The 25,409-nt window shown below is 25.3% G+C and overlaps 8 protein-coding genes across 8 annotated transcripts; 5 read left to right on the top strand and 3 right to left on the bottom strand.

The window, feature by feature from the left end:
* Nucleotides 1–159: 159 nt before the first annotated feature.
* ELE39_002023 (Ser Thr kinase) lies at nucleotides 160–5,202 on the top strand (the record flags this gene model as incomplete). Its single annotated transcript, XM_067344873.1, has 1 exon — nucleotides 160–5,202. The coding sequence occupies one exon, from the start codon at nucleotides 160–162 to the stop codon at nucleotides 5,200–5,202; it is 5,043 nt and encodes a 1,680-aa protein (XP_067199307.1).
* Nucleotides 5,203–5,432: 230 nt separating this feature from the next.
* Nucleotides 5,433–8,792, bottom strand: ELE39_002021 (Ser Thr kinase; the record flags this gene model as incomplete). The annotated part of the gene is made up of 1 exon (XM_067344871.1): nucleotides 5,433–8,792. One exon carries the CDS (start codon nucleotides 8,790–8,792, stop codon nucleotides 5,433–5,435), a length of 3,360 nt encoding a protein of 1,119 aa, XP_067199305.1.
* Nucleotides 8,793–9,823: 1,031 nt separating this feature from the next.
* Nucleotides 9,824–10,462, top strand: ELE39_002020 (synaptobrevin VAMP; the record flags this gene model as incomplete). The annotated part of the gene is made up of 1 exon (XM_067344870.1): nucleotides 9,824–10,462. The coding sequence occupies one exon, from the start codon at nucleotides 9,824–9,826 to the stop codon at nucleotides 10,460–10,462; it is 639 nt and encodes a 212-aa protein (XP_067199304.1).
* A 103-nt stretch (nucleotides 10,463–10,565) lies between these two features.
* Nucleotides 10,566–16,358, bottom strand: ELE39_002019 (membrane associated HD superfamily cyclic nucleotide phosphodiesterase domain containing; the record flags this gene model as incomplete). Its single annotated transcript, XM_067344869.1, has 1 exon — nucleotides 10,566–16,358. One exon carries the CDS (start codon nucleotides 16,356–16,358, stop codon nucleotides 10,566–10,568), a length of 5,793 nt encoding a protein of 1,930 aa, XP_067199303.1.
* Nucleotides 16,359–18,144: 1,786 nt separating this feature from the next.
* On the top strand, nucleotides 18,145–19,416 carry ELE39_002018 (zinc ZIP transporter; the record flags this gene model as incomplete). The annotated part of the gene is made up of 1 exon (XM_067344868.1): nucleotides 18,145–19,416. One exon carries the CDS (start codon nucleotides 18,145–18,147, stop codon nucleotides 19,414–19,416), a length of 1,272 nt encoding a protein of 423 aa, XP_067199302.1.
* Nucleotides 19,417–19,577: 161 nt separating this feature from the next.
* On the bottom strand, nucleotides 19,578–20,798 carry ELE39_002017 (uncharacterized protein; the record flags this gene model as incomplete). The annotated part of the gene is made up of 1 exon (XM_067344867.1): nucleotides 19,578–20,798. One exon carries the CDS (start codon nucleotides 20,796–20,798, stop codon nucleotides 19,578–19,580), a length of 1,221 nt encoding a protein of 406 aa, XP_067199301.1.
* Nucleotides 20,799–21,436: 638 nt separating this feature from the next.
* Nucleotides 21,437–23,023, top strand: ELE39_002016 (uncharacterized protein; the record flags this gene model as incomplete). Its single annotated transcript, XM_067344866.1, has 1 exon — nucleotides 21,437–23,023. The coding sequence occupies one exon, from the start codon at nucleotides 21,437–21,439 to the stop codon at nucleotides 23,021–23,023; it is 1,587 nt and encodes a 528-aa protein (XP_067199300.1).
* Nucleotides 23,024–23,341: 318 nt separating this feature from the next.
* On the top strand, nucleotides 23,342–25,399 carry ELE39_002015 (BSD domain-containing; the record flags this gene model as incomplete). Its single annotated transcript, XM_067344865.1, has 1 exon — nucleotides 23,342–25,399. The coding sequence occupies one exon, from the start codon at nucleotides 23,342–23,344 to the stop codon at nucleotides 25,397–25,399; it is 2,058 nt and encodes a 685-aa protein (XP_067199299.1).
* Between the last annotated feature and the right edge of the window lie 10 nt (nucleotides 25,400–25,409).

Genomic DNA, 25,409 nt, shown 5'->3' with positions numbered 1-25,409 from the left:
TTATTAAATAATAATTAATCTACTTAGTTTTTTAAAAATTAGATTAAAAAAAATTTTATTTTTGTAAGTTCTTAGTATAATTCCAAGTAAGCGGCAGACAATTTGAAATTAAATTAAGAAAAAAAAGTAATATAAAAAAATGTTTAAAGTTGTTTAATTATGGAGAAAGAAGACGAAAATGAAGAATTTGTTGAAGAGTACATAAATACTAATGTTATATTGATTCCTAGATCTCCATCAAGGCCAGAAGTTTTTGAAGTGGAGGATTTTTCAAGCATACATGCGAATGAAATAATAGCAATAAATGCAATTTATGGTTCAGTTACAATTCATAATGATATGAATGGTTCAATTAAAGAATTGCTTGAAGATCAGGGTGAATTAATCAATTTTTCAAAGGAAGCTGAGAATGAATTTAATAATAAGGATGGTGTGGAAATAAGAGTTTTGTTTATTCCAGGAAAAGATGAAGATATTGATAAAGAATTAGAAAAATCAAAGTACTTGGTTAACTTAAGTTATGAAGGAAATAGTTTCACAGTATATAGCTTAATTTTATCAAGAAGTTTAAGTGAAACAATGCCTTTTAAAAATAGACGTTATTGGAGAAGAACACATTTATATGCTCGTTTAACAGTGTATTATGATGAAAAGTATCCAACAATTAATCCGGGATTATTATTTGAGTTTTCTCTTGAGTTACCAGAAAGCATTAATATAAAATTAATAGAAGAAATACAAGAGATTCTAGTTAATAGAAGTCGAGATCAAGAGTGTATTTTTCAAGTAATAAATAGTTTAGAGATGATTTTGGATAATTTGTGTGATTATTTACAGATTTCTGAGGATTTATGGGAGCAAATGAGACGACAAAATAATCAGAGAGAGTTTGAGAGACACTTGGATAATAGTGTAATAAATGAAGATAATGGAAATAATTTTATGGATAATGAAGAATTAGGAAAGTTAATAGATTTAAAGGCTTCAGAATCAAACCATCAAGCTACGGAAATTAATGATAATTACGAAAAATTAAATAATAAAACAGTATCAGAGATGGTATCTGGATTTTTGGATGATACAATTCTTGATTATCCTTTGAATACAAATGAAATAACTGAGGAAAATAATATTTCTAATGTGATAATAAAGCTGGATTTATCATATATTCAGAAAGAGATCTTGGAGCATAATATAAATTATTCATTATTTTCATCAAAAAGATTTACTCAAGATTTTAGAGTATTGGAAATACTTCATTCTGGTAAAAATGTAATAATCACAAAATCAATACATTTGATCGACCAAAATAATTATCAAATTTCAATTTATAGGATACCATCGAATAAATTTAATAAGATTCAAACAAAAGTATCTTCATTGGTAATGCTTCAACATAGATATATGGTAAGATATTACCAATGTTGGGTTGAGAAATGTGATGATACAAAGGATGAAAGAAATGATCAGGAGGATTTTATATTATTGTATATTCAATCAGAATTTATGGAAGAAAATATGACATTATTTGATTTATTTGATAAGGGTAAAATAACACAAAGGGATAATCATGTAGTATGGTCTTTATTTAGGCAAATACTGGAAATATTATCATATTGTCATAGAAATGAAGTATTCCATTTGAATTTGTCATCCAATTGTATATATATAGAAGAGGATATTTATGGATATTCAGTAAAATTATCCAATTTTATTTTTGGATCATATTTAAATTTGGATTTTGATAATAACTACAATGAGTTTTCATTACCAAAAATATTATTTAAAGAAATTAATCAACTTAATAATGAATTATTAATAATAGATGTTGATTATACTTGCCAGATTTTTTTGGAAATGTGGTTAAGAATAAAATTTAAAGGATTAGAATATGTTAAATTTAGTGAGATTTTGCTTGATTGGTTAGGTAAATTAAAAATGGATACACAAAATTTACTTTCAATAGATATTACAAAAAGTATTGAAGATTTGTCTGTATTTAATATTGAAGTACCAATGGAATTTAAATATATACCAAAAAATGCATTATTAATTATGGGAAAATTAAATAATATTAAAGATAAGACAAGTATTGATGATTTATTAAAAAGTGATTTATTACCAAGTTCAATTGATAAAAATGAATTTCAATATTATTTATCAAGAATATGTAATCCAAAAACCTATGAGAGTCATTTAACTTTAAACACTTTATTTGGAAGAAGTATTGATAGAAAAAGTTTTACAGCATTTTTAATGGATATACAAAGTGATGAAAGAGTGAATATGATTGATTTAACTTTTAGTGATATTGTAAAAACAAGTATATCAAAAGTATTTGATGATCACAATTTTGTTTTATGGAAGCTTCCTATATTGTATCCAACACAATTTTTAATGGATAAGAGAATAGATACAGTAAATAATAATAAAGAATTTGAAAATATATTATGTGAGTGTGGATATAGAACAAGAACTCCTCATTTTCTATTGGATATTTCAAATAATTTACTATGTTTACCAAAATCAGCTCCATTCTCTATGATATCTTCATTAGTTTCTTTATTATTAGGAGATCATTATAATGAAAGATCAGGATATATTGGATATTCTACAGATTTTGAAAATAAGATTAAAAAAAGTTCAGGTATAGATGTTGATGGAAATAATTGTACAAGTAATTGTGGGTTTAAGACCTCAAGAATATTAATTGATGATTTTAATAATGATAGATTATTATCAGGTAATTCTGGTATATCATCTGGGCTATGTTACAGAGATTTTAGTATGGATATACTTGAAGATTCTCCTATTCAAAGATATGTTTTATTTCCTATATATGAGCAGCCTAATATGAATACTGAAGGTAGTACTAGTGACAATAATAACAATAATATAAATAATAGCAATATTAATAATAATGTATTTGGCCCTCCGAGAGCAAAATTATCATTGGCTTTTGATATGATATATCAACTAAATGAGCCTGATTTAAGTATTGGAAGTGGCTTATTTTGCAGTAATAATAGTGATTTAAATTTTAGCAATTTAAATTTAGATATTAAAAGACTATTAATTAATCAAACTGGTAGTAATAGTTTATTATTATATCAAGATTTAAAGAGAATATATCAGTTGAATGGTAATGGACAAATTGTTAATATGGAAAATATTATTTTAGAAGTTGAAGGATTATTATTATCTTTAAAGCTTATTTTACCCTGGTTGGATTATTTGGAAGATGTTCCTGTTGTAAGAATAACAATACCTTTAATGGCAAAGATAGTTTATTTGGAGTTACTGGAGAAAATGCAAAACAATAAATTACGAGAGGATGATATTGCTAAAAGAAGAGGTTTGGATTTATTTACTCAAAAATCTATATTTAAGGAAACTTATAATAATAAAGGTAGAAAAGATATAAACGAGAAATTAAAGAAAAAAGAAGAAAAGAACAAAGAAGAAGATAATAAAGAAGAAGAGGAGATAGAAAGAGAAAAGAAGAGAGAGGAGGAAGAGGAAAAGGAGAGAGAGGAGGATATTTTTATAAGGGACTTGTTTTTGGAAATGCATGCTTTTGAGTGGAAGTATGAAAGTAATAATGGGAATTATAAATTAAAGAGTGTTTATGAAAATAACTTTATAATGAGAAGTTATGAATATATTCGTGATAACCAGATAATAAAGCTCTACGTTCAAGTAGTGAATGAGATACTGAATTTGTTATCAGAATCAACAGAATTATTGATTTATAAGGGAAAAAAGGTTAAGTTTTATTTGGATCCTATCATGGATTATGATATTAATTTATACGATCAAACAAGTTTGGTATATTCAATAACTTCAGAAAAACAAGGAATTAATATAATTTATGGAATGGGAGGTTCTTATTCGAATAAAATCAATGGAATTACAAATAGCAGCTACTTAAATAGTTTAAATAGTAATAATAATAATAATAATGGCAATAGTAATTATATTAATATCGGAGGATTAGGTATAAGTAAATTTCAGAACTCTTTAAATTGTATAATGGGAGAAATTTCTATAGAATTGATAATAAATCAAGTTTGTGAGAAAGCAAAAAGGTATAAATCAGAATTTGTGAATACTGGAGGATATATTAATGGTATTTCAGTTAATGACATTTCAATGATGAATAATGGTGGTTTTAATTTGAGTATTTTATCTAATGAAAGAAATTTTGGTATGATAAGAAGAAGTTCATGGGAAGGATTTAATTCAAATAATAATATTAATATTATTAAAAAGGACAAAAATGTGAGTATTTCAGATTTTAGTCATGGTCATTATCAGAGTGGTCAAGGTAATTTAGAAGTTAATAAATTCTCTTTGCGAGGTAGTGGAGTTAATGAATATGAAGAAATGACAGATCTGACAAAAGAATTAGTTCTAAAGCCAATATCTTTATTGAAGTCATGTTATCCAAGGGTGATAGTAATGACACAAACAGCAAGATTACAACCAAAAGTTTTAAGTTTAACAAGAAGACTATGGCAGAAAGGTATAAGGAGTGAATATAGATTAACTCCTGTGCGTTCTTTAACCATTTTTCTCGAAAAGTTAAAGAGAGACACTTTAGTTGAATTATTGATAGTTGTTATGTTTCAGAATAGTAATGTTGCTTTAACAACAGGAGGAGCAATGGGTGGAACAGGAATTTCTAATAATTTTCTTCAAGTAGATGAGAATCCGAATCTGGCTCATAATGTTTCAAATATTGGAACTCAAGAAGGGTATAGTGGTGGTGGGAGTCATCATGGGGGAGGAATTTCTGTGGTTTCATCCACATTAGGACCTGGAATATCAACAGCAGGATCAGGGCCGGGACCAGGAACAGGAGCTCTATCAGGACCAGGAGCTGTATTAGGAACAGGAACAGGAGTAGGATCAGGACCAGCACTAGGACCAGGACCGGGATCAGGATCAGGATCAGGACAAGCATTAGGAACCGGACCAGGAACTGGAACAGGATCAGGACCTGTAACATCTACATCAGGAGTTGGAGTTTCTAGTTTTTCTGATAACATCAAGAACAAAAATGTAATATTTAGAATAGAACCAATATCTGGCTTTTACTATGAAACAATTGGACTACATGGTATTAAAGTTATTATGGAGAACGAAGAAAATGTGGTAAATTACGTATTAACAAAAAGAAAAAGACAATTAATTAATTAATTATTGAGCAACTTTCCATCCAAAAAATTAACATAATTCTAATCATACTAAATCCTAATCATATTAATAACAATACAATATCAATATCATTAATAGTGGCAATAAAAACGATGATTTCACTATCAAAATCTTAATATTACCTAAAAAAAAAGTGATTCTGAAATATTTGGTAATAAAAATTGGAATATATTTTGATACGCCATCCCACATATAAACATAATATGGTGCAATTAATTAATTTCATACTTTTTTCCAACATTTAATGGTGTAGATTGGTTGTTATTGCTATTACTGCTACTGTTATTATTACTATTACTTGAGAATCTACTGAATACATTCTGTAAAACAGCTTTGATTGAACTACTTCTATTGGTTTTATGAGAACTTTTATTGTTACTTGAAGATTTGCTGTTGTTATTGCTAATACTACTGGAATTACTACTGGAATTACATTTTCTATTATTACTACCGTTATTTATGCAACTACTACTTGTAATAATATTTCCAATAACAGGAATTTGACCTTCAAGTGAAAGACTATCTTCATTAACAGTAGCAGCATAATAAATGGAATTAAAGTTTTGGTGTTGATCTTGTTTTACAATGCTTTCTAAAAAGGATTCTGGCTGTTTAATAGGATCATGACTATTTAATTTGGTATGATTTAATTTACCAGAATAATAATTTCCAATATCTTTATTTAATTTCGTTGAATTATGGCAATTATTTCTTTCTTGTACTAATAGAAATAAATCATCATAATCTGATTCATTATTTCTATGAATGATTAAAGAATCATAACAATTGGTTTCTTTTTCTTCAGCCTTACTAATACTTTCTTCTAATTCAAAATGGATACCTCCTTTATTATTTTTCTTTTGGATCAATTTCTGTTCTTCATCTTCATTATCTACTTCAGGCAATTTTTCACTAATACTATTATTATTACTGCTATTGCAATAACTCCGAATTTGGCTTGGATTCTTACTAATATTATTTCCAAGTTTATTATTACTGCTACCAGTACAATTACCATTAACATTATTTGCATTTAAGGAAGAAGTTTTCTTATTAGATTGATTTGATGATGGAATAATTGCAGATCTCGGAGAAATTTTCATGGAATTTATGGAAGAAGAAAATTGTGAATCTGTATATTCAAGTGAAGAAATAGAAATGGATGATTTATTGTTTATATTTGGGTTATTTGATGAATGGGATGAATAAAATTTACCATTTACATAATTACTATTACATTTTTTATTTGGTGAATTTTTTGGTAAATTAGTTAAACAAGTTGAATATTCATCTTGTGGGATTATTTTATCACTTTTTCGATTATATAAATGCTGATTTTGGGGTGCTGAGGCCGAGGCTGAACCTGAACCTGAACCTGAACCTGAAGTAATGTTAGCATTTACGCTTCCATTTGGTAAGATTAATTGGTCATTTTTAGTGAGTGGAGAGGACGATTGAGATTGAGATTGAGAATTCGAAGAATGGGTAGAACTTGAAATATTTGAAGAAGAAGATTGATTGGGTAATTGATCTGTCAAAAGATTATTGTTATTATAAGAAACCATTATCCCAGGAGCAAGTTGTATCTTTTCAAACCAAGGATGGTATATTGCTTGAGCTGCAGTACATCTGGATTCTGGATCCTTTGCCATCATCCATTTAATGAGATCTTTAACAGAAGATGAAATATTTTTCCATCTTGAGCTTGTAAACTGAACATTACCTTGAATATTCTTTTTAAGAATTTCTTTCATATTACTACCAGGAAAAGGAGGAGATCCACCTAAAAGAGTATATAAAACAACACCAATAGAAAATACATCCACTTTTGTACTATAAATCTTATCTTCCAATATTTCTGGAGCAACATATCCAGGAGAGCCACATCTCATTTTCATTGCTGGAGAACCAAGTGAAGCAGCAAGCCCAAAATCAATAATTTTTAAAGATTCTGGACAATTTCTATTTTCTAAAATAAGATTTTCAGTCTTTAAATCTCTATGAACAACATTATTAGCATGAAGCCATTGAAGAGCTAAAAGTACTCTTTTCATTGCAATTTTTGCTTGATCTTCAGAATATGCACCTTTTTGTGCAATCCATTCAAATAGTTCACCGCCACCAAGAAATTCTAATACAAGACAAACATGATCTTCTTCTTCAAAAGAAGCAATAAAATGAACAATATGTGGATGATGTACTTTTCTTAATACTTCAATTTCAGTATATACATTGGATTCTTTAACTTTTTTCTTATCAACGGCTTTAAGAACAACGTCTTCTCCAGTAATTACATTTTTACCTTTATATACTTTAGCAAAACTTCCTTCACCAATTAGTTTAGTTGTATGAAAAAGACTTCTAAAACTACATAAAGAAATTCCAATACTTGTAAAAAAATTACACCATATATCGAAATCAAGATGGCATTCAACTTCGTACATGGTTACTGAATTTGATGATATTTTTGGTGGATATTGCTGAATATTATTATTACTATCATTATTATTATCATTATTATTATTATTATTAATCATTTTGGTCATCGTATTTTTTTTAACATCTTTAATATTTTCTCCAACAATTTCAATGGTTTTATATTTGGATTCATTTTTTGGTCTAATACAAATACATGGCCCTTTTTCAGTTACTCCTTTATATATATTACTATTTTTAAGATTAATGATTTCTTTTGGATGACGATCCTTTCCATGTTCAAAACATAATAACAATGGTGTATTATTTGTAATAGTTTTTACTATTGCAATATACTTGGTATTAATTGGAGTTACTTTTACATAATACTTTCTTCTAATTTCAATCCTTTTATTATTTGTATTGTTGTTATTAAATGAAGAGGAAGAAGAAGAAGGAGGAGGAGGAGAAGAAGAATGTGAGAATTTATAAGAATGATTGTTTGCAACATTAATTTTACTAGTATTGGTACTATTATATTTCTTGGATTTTGTTTCAGAATTACCAGAATTATAATCAATATTTTTAGATATCTTGGTACCTATATTAATTGTTTCAATTCCATTAACAATTTTAGAATATTCACCAACACCCATATTTGGATGATAATGATGATTATGATTTGTATTGATACTGGAAGATGATGAAAATGCTTGAGGATGATATATTTCTTGTTTTTTTTTATTATTTTTCAAAGTTGATGAAGATTTATCATTATATTTTTGTACAAGTACCAATTCATTCACATTTAAATTACCAATATTATATCCAACTTCTGAACCTTTACTTATTTCTATTCCTTTATTACGTGTATTTGGCTCATCATAGTGATTTTGATTGTGGTTATGATTATGACCATAATCATAATCAAAGTCATAATCATAATATTGATTATGAATATTATATTGGCCAGTATTTTTTGTTTGAATGGATGATTTATCCACAAGTGAATTTACATTTAATATTTTATTCTTTGACATAGATGAAGTTTTTGTAGCTTTTTGGTTATTATTATTTATCTTGGATTGTTTTTTGTAAGATTCCACTCCTTTAATTACATAATTCCCTTCGTTTGTTTCTCCAATTTCGCATATCATCAGAGAACTTTCTCTCTGGTTTATAATAATAAAAATTAATATTTCAATATAATTTGGTTTTACAAAACAAAATTAATATAATGAAATAGCAAGCTTACTAGGCTTGATTTAATTAACTTAATTGGCTTTGGTATTATTATTTTTCTTTATATATTATACATTTATCAAGCTTTAATATAGAAATTAAAGATTAAATTTCATTTTCAGTTTAATTCCAGTAAAAAAAAATAAAATTAGTTCTTATTCTTCCCCAATATAATAATAATAATAACAATAAAAAAAATCCAAAATTCCTTAATAAATCTTGTTAAATTGGTTTTTTATTCTTGTTTATTAAATATATGGCTATTTTAATTAATTCTAGTAGTAATATTAATAATAATAGTAGTAGTAATAATAATAATAAATATTATTGCACATATAATTATTTAATAGTCTTTTATTTTTTCCGTCTTAATCCAAAGTTATTTATTTATTTAGTTGGTTAATTAATTAATTTCTTTAGTTTATATTTTATTTTATTGATTTCATGTAATTTATTTGTCTATTTTTCTTTTTGTTATTTATGCACATTAATTTTAAAGGAAAAAAAATCAACTTTTATTATAATTTTAATATATAACTAATTGCTAATTAATAATAATAATTATTATTATTATTATTATTATTTTTATTTAATTACACAATCTAAAAATCAGATCTGACTATTTAATTAGACGTTACCCATTTTTTTAATATTTTTGATTTTTTATTTTTAATAAATTTCCCATTAATAAATTACGATACCTTTTAATTACAAATATTATTATTAATGTTACTGATAATTTCGCATGTACCGTATGCTGCCTTTGGCGCCACAATTGAGCGGGTGATTTTATTCATTATATTAAATTAAATAATAATTTTAAATATTTAAGTTTCCGGTAAAAACATCATCTTTAAATTAAACTTGCTTGGTAATTAATTTGTCAAGGAGGAGAAACAGAGCGAGAATAATAATTATTATTATTATTAATTAGAAGAAAAAAAAGATGAAACTATTAAGTGTATTACTTTATAAGTGGGATAAAGATCATCCAATATTATTAACAAGTAATTATAATTTACAAGATTATAATTTTTTTCAAAGAAAAACTATACAAGAACATATAGCATTTCATAGTAGATTGCTGTGCTCAAGAGTTCAACAAGGAAATAGAGTTACAGTGACTTTTCCTCAAGATATTGGACATTGTCATATATATATATCAAATAGTGGTTTGGGTATATGCTGTATTACAAGCCCTGATTATCCTGTAAGATGTGCTTTTTCTTTATTAAATGAATATTTAAAAACATATATGGATTCTTCCAAAAATCATGATAGATTACTATCTACTGATCTTAATAATAATAATAATATTAATATTACTAAAGATCAAAATGAATCAATTCCAGAATGTGATGAAGTTTTTCAAAAATATCAAGATCCACTTAATAACGATAAAATTTTTAAAGTACAAAAAGATTTAGATGAAGTTAGAGACGTTATGCTTAAAAATATTGAAGATTTACTTCATCGCGGTGAAACTTTGGACACTTTAATGCAAAAAAGTTCTGATCTTAGTGCTGCCTCTTATCAATTTTATAGAAGTGCTAAAAAAAATAACCAATGTTGTCAATTGTATTAAATAACTTAATTTAACAAATTGAGAAGGAGGTGAAGAATAAGAAGAAGAGGAGGAATAAAAAGTGGAGGAAGAGGAAGAAAAAAAAAGAGGGAAATTTTATAAACTAATCAAATATTATCTCATTTAAAGCCAAAGCAAACATTCTCATTAAACCATTATTTTTCATATATTTTAAATCTATGCCATCTTCAATCTTTATATTTTTACCATCATTATCATCCTTCTCTTGTTTTATCAAGAAAAATTTATCACATTTAATCTGATTAATTATATTATTATATTTATTATGTTCAGCTTTTCTTAATGTAAATCTTCTATCCAATACATCTTTTCCACCAATTGTATTATTTTTTAAATAATCCAAAGTAAATTCAAATAATTTACAATCATTATCAGTAATAATATTATTCTGATTCAACCATAATTCTCTATTCTTCTCGGCTTGTTTAAGCAATATTACACTTTTTGGTATAATTCTTGATAATAATTTCCATTGTGGTATTACAACGAACTCTAAAAATCCTATTTGTGCTTCTATTTTTGGAATATCATCCTTTAAATCCATAAAAGGTGTAACAGGTAAACCAAATTGTGATTCTAATTTTGTTTGATAATTAAATTCTTCTATTATTAATGATGACCATTTCCTACATATTGGAAATGGTGTTAATGGATTTGATATATCTGCTGCATGTAATAATGCTTCTATTAAAAATTCTTTATCCATCTTTATTAATAAAGAATTTTCATCCAATTCTCCCAACATTTTTATATTAATATTATCATTATATAATTCATCTTCTTCAAAAATTAAATTCTGATTATTTAATCGATTATTATTATTTGTTGAAATAAATTCTTCTAAATTTGATAATAAATGATTATGATAACTCATATCTGTTGATAAAATTGATTTAATAAATATTCTTCTGAAGTTTCTCTTTTCAATATCATTAAAATTCTTTCTTATATCCAATTCTTGACATGTATCTAATAATGAAAATATATAATTACAATGATGATTTTCTAGTACTGAATTATCATTATATTTTAATGCTAATTTTGAATTTGAAACAGTTAAAAAGTAATTATTAACACCAGGATGATCAATATCATGACATAAAGCTGCAAATAATAATATAAATCTATTTAAATCATTTAATACTAACATTATACCAAAATTTCTTAATATAATATAACATGCTTGTACAACTTGTATTGCATGAAATATATTATGATATGGTATATTGGGATTATAAGAATCATGTATTAAATCAAATAAAGTTAATAATTGTTTATGACTCCAATTCCATTTAGTATCAAATCCATAATATTTGAATAAATTAAATAAAAATTCTCTATGTACTAACCATCCATGAGCCCATATTGGAAATCCCCATTCTCTATATAAACTTAATGATGAATCAATTTTTAATTTATCTTTAGTAGAATAAAATTTTATTTCTTTTCTATACTCCTCAACAGAACTCATTCTACAAAACATTTTTTGATAATTTTCATTATTTTCAAAATGAATATGATCAAGTTCTTGACCTTGATCTTCATTTTTATTAAATTCTTGATTATAATCATCAATTTCTTTTTGTTTTAACTCTTGTTGTTGATTTTGTTCTTCATTTCTATTTTCTTCTTCATTGTAATTATTAATTAAATTATTTTTATTATTTAAATGATGATATAACAGTTGATTACTATTATAATAGTTACTAACTTCTTCAAATTGTTGATTATTTTGTGTTTGGTATTCATTTTCACTTTGATAAAATCTTTCTCTTTCAATTGATTTTTTTGTTGATATTAAACTTCGATACCTATTTTTTTTTGTAATATTAAAATTATTATATTCTTCTTTAATAATTTTATCAAATAGATTAAGATTGGTTAAATAATGATTTTCATGTAATAAATCATTCATAATAACTTTATTGAGTTGATTAATACTTTGGTTATTATTTTCATATCCTTGATTAATAATAGAACTATTCTTAAAATTGAAAGCATCTATTGGTGAAGATAAAGAAAATGTAGATTCTACTGAATTAACATTTTCACTTAAATTATTATAATTTAAAAAGCCACTGTTAATATTTGTATTGGTATTATTATGATTGTTGTTGTTACAATATCTTTGTTCTAAATTAATTCCAAAATAACTATTTAATGAATTTAACATATTTGGATTATTATTATATAAATGGTCAATATTTGGATTTCTTATAGATTTATAATATAAATGAATATTTAATGTTAATAATTGTTGATGAAATTCTTGCATTATTTGATTAATTAACATTATATAAATATATAGATCTTTTTGAGAAAAATCTATAATATTAATTATATTTGTAAGTGCCAATACTTCTGATTCATTTAATTCCTTTTCTTTAACTTCAAAAACATTGTCATTAGGAGATAAATACTCAATTGTATTTACACGTTTGATTAATAAAGAAGAGGAAGAAGAGGAGAAAGATTTTGTTGGTACTATTCTTTGTGGTTTTTGTGGTGAATTTATCATTAAAAACCTTTCTTCATCTTTTATCTGGCCATAACTTACAGAATTGAATGAAGAGTTTGAAGATTTTGCTAAATCGCCATTTGAATTATTTGGAGAATTAATATAATCATCTGAAGATATTGTATTTGCTCTTCTTATTATCAAATTATTAATATTATTATTCATCTCATTATTATCATTAATATTATCATCAGCATTAACATTTGAAAAATTACCAAAAGTACCGATACCAACACCTGTACCTGTAAATAATCTTTTTTTATAAAATTTAGTTCCTAGAAAAATATTTGAATAAGTATTTATACCAAGTGTTTTATCATCCCATGAATTCTTTTCCATTGTTGTATTATTGTTAATATTAAACTTTTTTTCTGATGATACAGGATTTAATTTCTTTTTATCAATATTATTATTCAAAGAATAACAATCTTTGGTTCTATTAATTAATTGAATTAATATATTAATACCATCATTTTTATTAGAAATGGGTATAAATGCAGTATTCTTAAAATTAATTTGATAATTTGTAAACCTTTTATCGGAACAATTAATAAACATATTTGAAAAATCCTTGAGCTCATTCCATATGCTAACACACTTATTTTTAATTAAATTTGAAATTAAATAATTCTTTGAGGAAATACGTAATCCAATAAACTGTTTTGGGCCATAAATACATACGAATTCATGGCAAGATTCCATTACATAAACTAATGTATACTGAATGGGAGTTATCTTATTAATTAATAAACATAATCTTGAAATAACTTCAATTGATACCGTCCAATCTAAATTATCTGTATGTCTTATTCTTCGGTTAGATAATAATGGTTTAAATACCCATCTATACAATTCATGATTCAAATTTAACTGTATTGTATTAAATAATAATCTCTTATAATCTAAAAATAAACAAACAATTGCTTGAATTTCTGCAATTAAACTTCTTAATAATAATATATTTGGATTTTGTGGTTGCAAACAAATCACTAATCCAATGACTTTTGAATTTGTATTGTGATCTTTTTGAACTCTTGTGTCTACTATAGGGCAAGTAATGACTGGAATCTTAAAATTACTATATCTCTGATAATGGTTTGAAATTCCTATTTCAGTATCGGAAAATACTGAATTTAAAAGTATTTCATTATTTTTTCCATTATTATTAGCATTTTTATTTTTATCACATATACAGCATCTATTAATTATTCCATCACTAATGGATGGTGGTGAAACCAATATTACAGGGCAATCACTCATTTTATCTGAAATTTCCTCACTCGACTTCTTCCCTTTATTTTGTATTATTTCAACTCCTGAATTCTTTCTTGAAATTTGTTGATTACTATTTTTATTAAAATGAAAATAAGCATTATCTATACTATCATTTTTTGAAAATTCTTCTCTATATGTTTCCATTCTACTTTTATATATTGAATCTTCATTTGTTTTATTATCACAATAAATGCCTCCATTTTCATAACTACTATTCGCTCCTCCAAATCCATTATTTGATTCATTAAATGATGATGAAGTTGAAGAAAAGGAAGATGAAGAAGAGGAAGAGGAAGAAGAAGATGATGACAATGAAGATGATGATGATGCAAATTTCATATTTTCAAGACAAATTGGGCACTGAGTAGCTGCTGCAATATCGCATGGTAACTGTTCAGCATCTTTTAATTTATTATAAAAATATGAGCCAAATAATATATCAACATTCTGATTATAATTCATTGAAATTTCTGGCCTCTTTTTCTTATAAAAAATATTTTTATTCTCATCATCTTTAATATAACTTGATTTTACTATATAATCACATATATTTGAAGAATAATTAAAATAGAAAAAATTTTGTTTTTGGCTTTGTGACAATATTTGATTTAAAAAGCTTTTCTTTGAATTATGATTATCTCGAGAAGATGTTACATTATTATTATCATTATTATTCTTTAATAATTTCTCATTTTCTAGAATCTTTTCATTTCTGACAGAAAACCTTAATAAATCATACTCCACGCCACTATTCCTTTGATCTATTTCATCCTTTTCATTACATAGCATTGAATTGATGCTCGTATCAAATATTTTCCTATAAAGATCTTGATCATTTTCTCTATTTGCTATTGATAATGGAGGAAATGTTGCTCTTCTATTAACTATTTTATCTTTATATCCACCAACAAAACTTAATCTTTGATACTTTTTATTATTTGATTGAAAAACGTTATTATTCTTAATTAATGATGATCTAGTTTCAGATTTTCTAGCTTCTATAAAATCTTTCGTCTTAGCTTGACAACTTAGCGTTGAAGAATTTGATGTTAAGCTCGAAAATAAATGATTATCATTGTTATTAACATGATTTTGATGGTTTTGATGATAATGATGATGATTGTGATGATTATGATAATTATAATTAATAAAATTCTTTGACGATTGTCCATATTCTATTGTTTTATATTTTGAATGAGTACATTTATGCTCATTATGTGTACATGTAGTTTTATAATCAACCCATTTAATTGTTAAATTTCTTGGTATATATGAACTCCATGTTCCTTTTGATGGAAATGAACCAATTAATTCATCAGTTTCTTCATCATAGAACAATACTACAGATAAAGGTGTCTGAAATAATATTGAAGAATATATACTCAATAATTTACATAGCTCATAACCATCCATTTGTGGTGTTAAATATTTTTCAAAATGTCTTCTTACTGCATTACATTTTCTTTCACATAAAAACTCATCATTATTATCATCCATAATATTATTTGAAGATAAAGAAGAATTTATTGATGTTGGAGTTAATCTTCTTCTCATTGTACTTAATAAATTTGTATCGTTATTATGGTAATTATTAGCTTCTGGACTACAATATATGCTTAAGCCTTCTGCAATATTTGAAAGAGAATGATTCTGTACACATCCAAAACTACTTCCTCTGTGGCATACACTATTATTGTAATTATTACTCGCATATGATAAATTACTTCCGCACCTTTCTAATTGCTTTAACTCATCAAATAACTCATGCAAATTATGATTTGTAAATTGCTGATTAGATCCTGTTTCACCAAATAACAATGGTAGTAGTGATACCTTTTTGAAATCACAAAAATCTGATTTTTGAAAAATTGGTAATACACTAGATGATAATGATGGAGATTCTGATGAAAAAATAGAATTTGATTTACTTGTTAAGACAGCAAAAGATGAATTTGTTGATGAAGATGATTGATTCTGTACTGTAACTGAATCCATCAATTTCTCTCTGCTTCCTCCTGTTGATGATAGTTTCATTGAATCTTGGGAATTATGTCTATTTATAGAATTGTACTTATGCTCCATTTTTCCATTTATTGTCCAATTATTCCATTCAGTCAATATTTACCATTAATTTATATATATATATATATATATACGTATATATATATATATATATATATATGTATATACATATGTAATTTTTTTTTTATTTAAAATTTGGATTCCGTTTTTTCTTTAAAAAAAAAACTCTCTGATTCCTTGTTTTCTATATTATTATATGAAATTACTTTTAATTTATTAATTATAATAATAACATTACTCTTCAGTTAATATTAATATTTATATAAAATCGCTGCCCATAAAGATCTGAATTTTAAATATAAACTTTATTAATATTGGATCTCATTACAATTCTTTTTCTTTAATTGTTACTCTATATTACACATAAATAAATTAAAAAAATATTATCCATATAATATATTTTCTCTCTATTAAATAAAAGAAATTTGAACCTTTTGTTTACCACCCACAATATTATTCACTTATACATGCTTTTTTTTTCAAGTCTACTTACATTTACCTTATAAATTCCCCATTAATATTATTTAGAACTTACCCGCCTCAAACAATTTTTTTTTTAAATAAATGTGAAATTTTAAAGCGCCTTCATCTTTTTATTAATTCTTTTAATAAAAATAACGATTACTATACAATTTTTTTAACAGTACTTATTTATCATTTTTTTTACTTCAAAATTTAAATAAATCAGAATTACTAAATCACCGGATTTCTTCTTTAATAAACTTTTTATCGTTATGATCGCAGCATTCTTCTTATGTTCAATATACATATATTAACAATAACAACATTTGAAAATTTAATTACTATAGTCACGTTAATTCATCAATTCTTGAATTTCAATTAATCTTGTTTTTTAAAAAAATAAGAATAATATATTTTAATTTATTTTTTGCAAATCGTTCACTTTAATCATTCATTCACTTCTTTAAATCATTTGCATGTAATGCATGCAGTGATGTGGACAAAAAAAGATGTTTGATTACGTGTAAAATAATAAGTTATTCCTATACCGGCAATATTAAACAATTAAGTAATATAGATTCAAATCCTTGTAATGATAATCATAAAAATAATTTTTATTTGTAGACAGCAAAAACTAATTAATACATATTAAAAAAAATTGTATAAAATTATATTACATGAAATAATACAGCGAACTTTAGTTTCTCTATAGATCTTGTTTTTTTTAATAATTTTTAATAAAATTTGTACTATAATTAATTAGAAATTACATATTTGCTTCATAAATCATCAATTCAAATTTTTTTTATTTATTTAAAAATTCACCCGAATTTAAAGTCATGTTTTGTAATTCGTATTAACTAACAATTTATCATATAATTTATTTTATATTTAACTAACAATGTAATAAATGTCTCGAAACTATTCAAACCACTTTTGGCGCCAGTGTCCAAATAAATATTACTGTTTAATGGTAAAGAATAGATATCTGTACTTTTGACCAATAAATTACAAACAAAAAAGAAACTTAAAAATATTAATTAATAATCATATAACTGTAATTTATTATCATTATTATTCTTATTATCAAAATCAGCATTTTTTCCAACTCTTTATTTGAAATAGTAATATGAGAATTAGCACAATTGATTTACTAGATTAAATATATATACATTCGATCACTTCAGCTTAAATACTTTTTCAAGATTCGCTAACTGACGGAGTCTTATATTCATACTTAAGCTCAAATATATAATTTAATAAGTATTACATTTATTCAACCAAATTTCTTTCGATACATCATTAAAGAAAAAACTCAAGTGAAATGGATAAATTGATATTAAGTAAAATTTTGTCATTTATTTCTGTTATTTTTGTAGGTGGTATTGGAGTATATATCCCAATATACATTGGTTATTTGAATCCCATTTTTTTACAATATATTAATGTTTTTGCAGGTGGAACGCTTTTAACTCTGTCTCTTTGCCACCTTATACCAGAAGCTGAAGAAATTGTTAGAGCTAACAACATTAGTCTGAAATTTATTGGAGTTGAAATACCTATTGTCGCTTATCTTACTCTATTTGGTCTTACAATCATTTTATTTTTCGAAAAAGCGCTATTTTCACCACAAGATGTTTCTCAATTTCATATGCATAATCATTCATTCCCACATAACAGAGACCATCATCATCACCATCATAAGGATCCTGGATGTGTTGGAGTGAATAATAGTGATATTCAATCCACAACTAACGGCGAACAGAAAAAGAATGGTCACTATCATCATCAATATCATCATCATCACAATATTGATAATAGTAATAATAGCTTTAACCTTACTTATCCCTCAGAAGATAAATCAGACTCGAATATTATTATTCCAATTAACTCACAAACATGCGAAGCCAACAATTATAATATACCTTATGAAGAACTTGATTCTAAAAGCCCTGGAATCAAATCACCTCTATTAGAATCTTCAGATCTATATGATAAAAATTCTAATACGACTACTACTCAACATCATAATATCTCAACCTCACAAATTTCTTTAAAACAAGAATACAATATCCAAAAATCGAAGGCTAGTTCAACCTTGAATGTTTACTTTCTTGTTTCTGCGCTTTCAGTTCATGCTATTTTCGAGGGAATGCTTGTTGGAATCTCCAAGAACCACATTTCAGTTATGACAATCACTCTAGTTATTATTGCGCATAAATGGGTTGAAGGAATTGCAGTTTCTGCTGGTATTAAGAAACATACAGAGATTTCCAAAGCTATGGTTAATCAATTATTGGTGTCTTTTATACTTATGTCACCATTGGGTATTATTATTGGGCAGCTATTCTCATTTATTAACAGTCCTATAATTAACGTGGTTCTCACATGCATATCATCTGGTGCCCTATTATATGTTGCGCTCGGAGAGATGATCCTCGATGAATTTAATTGTGGTGAAAATAGAAAACAAAAGTTTATTCTTTTTCTTCTTGGGATTCTCCTTGTTTCTATTATTAATATTATTCAGCATAAGCTTGGAGGATGTACATTACACCATCATCATCACAGCCATTCACATATACATACACACTAATATTGTGAAATTGCTCTAAATACTTGATAACATATAAAGACAAAATTATTATATATTTTTTTATTTGAGTGAATATATAATATGTTCATAGATTTCCTTGTTTTCTCTTTAATTCATAATTTTATACTTAATTGATAAATTTATAATATATAACATTTTTATTAAGTATTTTTGCTTGTTGGTTTTGTTATTTTAAAGAAAGAATTCAATGTTTGCTGCTTACTTGTACCAGAATTAATATTGAAAGTTTGAGACTTTTTCACTTTGTTTGATCTCTTTGATGTAACATTACTATCTTCAGAAACTTTTTCTCTCAATTTTGAGATTTTATTTTCCTTCTCCATAACGAAATCTACGTCATCCTCAACAATTAAATAACCTGTCCTATCATCCTTATATATTTTCTCTTTCTTTAACTTGCTATGTATAATTGGTCCAACTTCCAAAGGATCAAAATCCATTTTCTTTTCATTATCTTGTTTATCACTGCATACTTTAGATTTACTTGTTTTTCTTCTTTTTGTTGGCTTAGACTTACTATCTCCATTTTTGGTAAATTCATCGATACTATTTGTACTTTCATTTTCTTCATCTTTAAACAAATTTATTACATTGTTATTCACGCTGTCAGATTCTCTTTTACTACCTAATTCCGGCAAAATGACTTTCTTTTCAGTATTAAATATATTCTTCATAGGATAAGGATCTGTATTATTTTCATTCTGCAAAAAATGAACATTCTCTTTCTTTCTATCTTGTTCATCTTCATTCTTGTTTATATATGTCTTAGCATTTTGATAATCTCCTTTATTATTACTAAATAATAAAGGATATGGCTCAGTCTTGGATTTTGTTTCAGATTGTTCTAAACTTGTAGAATTAAAATTAGCATTACATGATTCGTTTAACAAATATGATTCTGTATTACCTATATTTGAAAATTTTGAAATCCATAATTTATCCGACAATAAGTTCTTTGCTTTAATAGATTTATATATATCATCACACTCTATCTGAAATTGTAAAGAATTTAATTTCAAGTTATTTTTATCTTGTAATTTCTCACTACTTTTTGATACTAAACCATATATATTTGATTTACAAACTTCTAATTCATTTAAAGACAAATCTGAATGATAAACCAACTTATACGTAACTTCATCTAATGAAATATCACCCATTACTAAATATACTAACTCCGCTTCTCCCAAATCTCTTTTCTCTTCCGATAAATACTTGACAAATAACTTTAAAATATCTCTACAAACTTCAAAATTCTCAAACTTTGAACTATGATTACATAAACTATAAATTGACCAAATTTGTTGCGTTTGAGAATTTTTCAAAAGATCCTCCAAAATCTGAAACTGTTCTTTATACATTTTTTTCTTATTTATAATAAAAATAAATGCTTTCTGTTTATACTTTAGTAACTTTAATATTGAGTTATTATTTAAACTGCTCGCCTATGTACAAGTTAAACACATAATATTACCTTGAATAGATTAAATCTCCTATTCAAACCCTTTAGCTTACTACCGCATTATAAGGAAGAATATATAATCCTTCACTTTATTTCTATCATTTAATTTCTCACACCTTAATTTTTAGCTATGTGGGCAAATTTCCCGCCAAAACTGTTGATTTTATTTATGTTTAAGGCCTTAATGTTAAAATAAAGCCTAATTTAAGTTATTTATTAAAGTCAGTTAAAAATATCAAATTTAAATAGTACTTTTTTTCTGTGCAAAAATTTCATTATAAAACATTGGAGATATTGATTATTGTATTTGATGGATTAAATGAATATTTTCATTATTTTACTATAATATTAACGAATATATATATATATATATATATATATGTATATATATATATATAGATGTGAATATATATTGTTATGAATTTTAGGAATTAAAATTGGTATCGACAAACTACTTTGAGAATTACTCTTTTAAACTTTATTCTTCATTGTTTTAATTAATTTTATTATTAATTTGTTAAAAAAACTCATTCAAAAATGGATTTTCTGGAATGCTTGAATATTTTTTATCTTTTAATATTATATACAATCCAAGGTCTTCCTATGGGTATTAGTTACTCCATTCCATTTCTTCTACAAGGTAAAATATCATATGCAGAACAAAGTATGTTTGGAATGGTTGTACTTCCTTTCTCACTTAAATTAATCTGGGCCCCTTTGGTAGATTCAGTATATATTGAAAGGATGGGAAGAAGAAAAACATGGATTATTCCAACTCAACTTTTATGTAGTATTCTGATGATTATTGGTAGTTACAGCCCATTTCTTCCAACTTGGTTATGCGAAGGAGTGGATTTATCAAATTTAACTGAGAAATTGACACCAAATGTTACTTTACTGACTATATATTTTTCAATGTTATACTTTTTAATGGCTACTCAAGATATTGCAGTTGATGCTTGGGCAGTAAATCTACTTTCCCCTCAGCATAGGAGCTTAGCATCAACTTGTAATATTATTGGTCAATCTTTTGGCTACATTACTTCATATTTGGGATTTTTATTCTTAAATGATGCAAAAGTATGTAACAAATATGTTCGCCCCTTACTTGGATTGGAAATTATTGAAAATAGGCCAATTTGTGAGATGAGTCAATTTATTTATTTTTGGGGCGTGGTTATATTATTAGTAACTTCAATTACTGGAATACTCAAAAGAGAAAATAACTCCTACTTAAACATAACTGATAATAAAAAAGACGATGATCATATTCAAGATAATCAAGAAACTGAGCTAAATATTAAACAAGCTTATTTTCTGTTATATAAGATTTTGATATTAAAACCAGTAATTTTACTAATAATTCTGCTTTTCATTATTAGAATACCATCAGCAGTAACAGAATCATCCCTGGAATTTAAATTAATGGAATTTGGTATGAAAAAGAGTGACATTATGCTTATAGGACCAATTTTGATTCCATTCAGCTTTATTACTCCATTTATTATGACTAAATTTGTCTACAAAGGAAAATCTCCACTCAGATTACTCAATATAATATTGCCATTAAAACTACTATTATCATTATTTCTTTGTTTGTTTTTAATATGGTCTAGAATAATATATAAACCATGGATAAGTACAGAAGTAATCGCTGAAACGCCAAATTCATTTTACTACACTTATTTAACTTTATCAGTTTTTTCATCCATTTTATGTGATTCACAATCGCTGATATTTATGACTCTTTTTAATTTAATCTCAGATATCAGGTTTGCTGGAACTTATATTACTTTATTCAATACAATAAACAATTTAGGATATAAGTGGCCAACAAGTCTTAGTTTGTGGCTCTTGGATTACACAAACTATAAATACTGTGAAATAAATGAAAATAAAATCGATTATAGTCAACTTTCAAATTATTTTCTCTTACTAGTCGGGAATCCATGCAAAGTTGACTCTTTCTTTATACAATATGTATTCTGTTTTATCTTCGGAGTTATTGCAACTTTATTTATTTTTCCATCAATAATTCGCAGAATTGAAAACTTTAATATGAATGAATGGAAAGTTCAAAATTTGAACTCATCTGAATCTTTTCTGGAAAAGAAGAATAAATGAAGAATTTCAGAGATTTGTTTATTTTTTGTTTCTCTCACTATTACATTACTATATAATTAATCTGAATTGTTTTATTCATTTGATTATTTACTAAAATAATTATTTTATTGATAATTATATTATTTAAATGTAGTTAGTTTATTATTATTATTCTTTATCAATTGCAATTTCCGGTCTTTATTAATTATGACGTAATTGTTGTGTCAAATTTTAATGTTAATAAATTCTATACCGGTATTTTAAAAATAATTCCACATAAAAATAATAATAATTACGAAATACACAATATAAAATTCCTCCATTATAATTTTTAATTTCATGAAAAAACTAGAATATTCTTCAAAAGAAGATGAAATTTTATCAAAATTTTTAAATGTTATATTTAAAAAAGAATCAGGTATTTTGTATATAACAAGAAATAATATAATATGGATTTCTAAAAAGGTTAACGGTCAACCATTCGAAACTGTTAGTGCTTTAAAAGAAAGTTATTTAAAAATTATTTCAGAAGCTGATAATAATTTAAATTATAATGATGAAGTTAGCCCAAACAAAAATAATGTAAATTTGGCAAATGATTTTGTTGTGGAATTATGGCAAAATCTTTATGCACATAGAAAAAGAGACGATAAACGTCTAGTTGGATTGAGATTTGAAAATAAAGAAATTAAAAACAAGCTTGATTCTAACTTATTTATTGATATTAATCTAACGCTAAGTTCAAATGACGATTTTAACAGTTTTTTACAATTAATGGCAGATTGCCATAAAAAAGCTATTGAAAAATATAAACAACTTCAAGAACTTAAAGAGAAAAAACAAGCTGAAAAATCTGCTTCAATTGAAAGTAATATATTAGAATTAAATAAAGTTGAGAAAAATAAAAGAATAGTAATTGAGAAAAAAGCTAAACCAAAAGAAAGTCAGTCAATTTACGATGACTTGAATCAACTATTACGATACAAACCTGAACTAGATCAAATTTATAAGAGTTTAGTACTTACAGGAAGTATGTCTTTGGAATCTTTTATTCAAATGCATCGACAAGATATACTTTTATCAAAAACACAAGAAAAAGGAGTTGAAAATTCAGACTTTTTCTTGAAAAAACCACCAAAAGTTAGTATTACGAGTTCTGGAGGTGTTGATGTAACAATCACTGCAGATGACTTGAAATCAATTCTCGAGGAAATGCCTTCAATAAAAACGAAAATTAGAGAATATGTTCCCCATCGTTTGACAGAAGAAGAATTTTGGAATCGTATTATACAATCCCCACTGTTTTTTGATCTGCTGGGACAAAAAAATACTCTAGTAAATAATAGTGATACACTAATGATTGGTGAGATTCCTAAAGGAGAAGAATTATTGTGTGAACTGAATACACTTAATAATAATAATAATCAATCTAAAGGAATAAGTGAATTACTTGGTAACTATGTCAGTTCTGAAATTAATCTCTTAAATAATGATACTTATAAAAAAACAGGATATGGTACATTAATTAATAATGATTTAAATATCGCATCTGAAAAAAGTGCTAATATTAATACAGGATTTTTTGAAAGATTTAATTGTCATGGAGCTAAAATCCTTGAATTTACAACTGGTAATAATGCCGTATTCAATAGACAAAATGAAATGGATTCTGAATATTCACAAGATTATTTACAAACTGAGCAACATTCAAGTAATACAAATAGTAACAGTCAAATTTTGGATATTAATCCTGTTAATTTTTTTTCATCATCTAGAAATAAACTAGATGTTAAAATGAAAAAAGATGATAATAATATTAAAAGAGTCAAATTCAATTTTAAAAAAGGAAATAAAAATGTTCAAGACCATAATTCTTTGTTTAATAACCAGATTTCTAGGAATGTATTATTGAATTGTACAAAACAAATACAATATGAACAAATTAACCAGCTTGGATTATTTAATAAACACAATTTAATACAAGAAAAAAGTAATGAAATTGATTCTAGTAGTCAGATTTTTTTTGAAATACAAAATCCTAAATCTGATATTAGTATTAATAATATTAAAGAAGAAAAGCCTATTTGGTTACAACAAATACATCAAGAACATATACAAGCTATTGAACTACTAAAGTATTTTTGGGGACTATCATTATCCCCAAAAGACAGCGATGAAAGAAGAAAAACTATTGAATCTTTAAATAAAATTACTCATAATATTGAATTACTTGTACATGATAATAAAAATATCTCAGCATCTTCATTAAGTACGTTTGGACAATCTTCAAATACTATAAGGAGTATATGTTTGCCCATATTAGAAACCATTAAATCAGCAAGAAATTTTCATATTAAACTAGATGAAATCATTAATTCACTATCAATTAATAAATAATTAAAATTCT

The sequence above is a fragment of the Cryptosporidium sp. chipmunk genotype I genome (assembly GCF_004936735.1).
Source record: "Cryptosporidium sp. chipmunk genotype I strain 37763 chromosome Unknown contig_21, whole genome shotgun sequence".
Taxonomy (NCBI): domain Eukaryota; phylum Apicomplexa; class Conoidasida; order Eucoccidiorida; family Cryptosporidiidae; genus Cryptosporidium; species Cryptosporidium sp. chipmunk genotype I.
The sequence above is the reverse complement of the archived record's forward strand: the minus strand, read 5'-3'. Positions and strand labels throughout refer to the sequence as shown.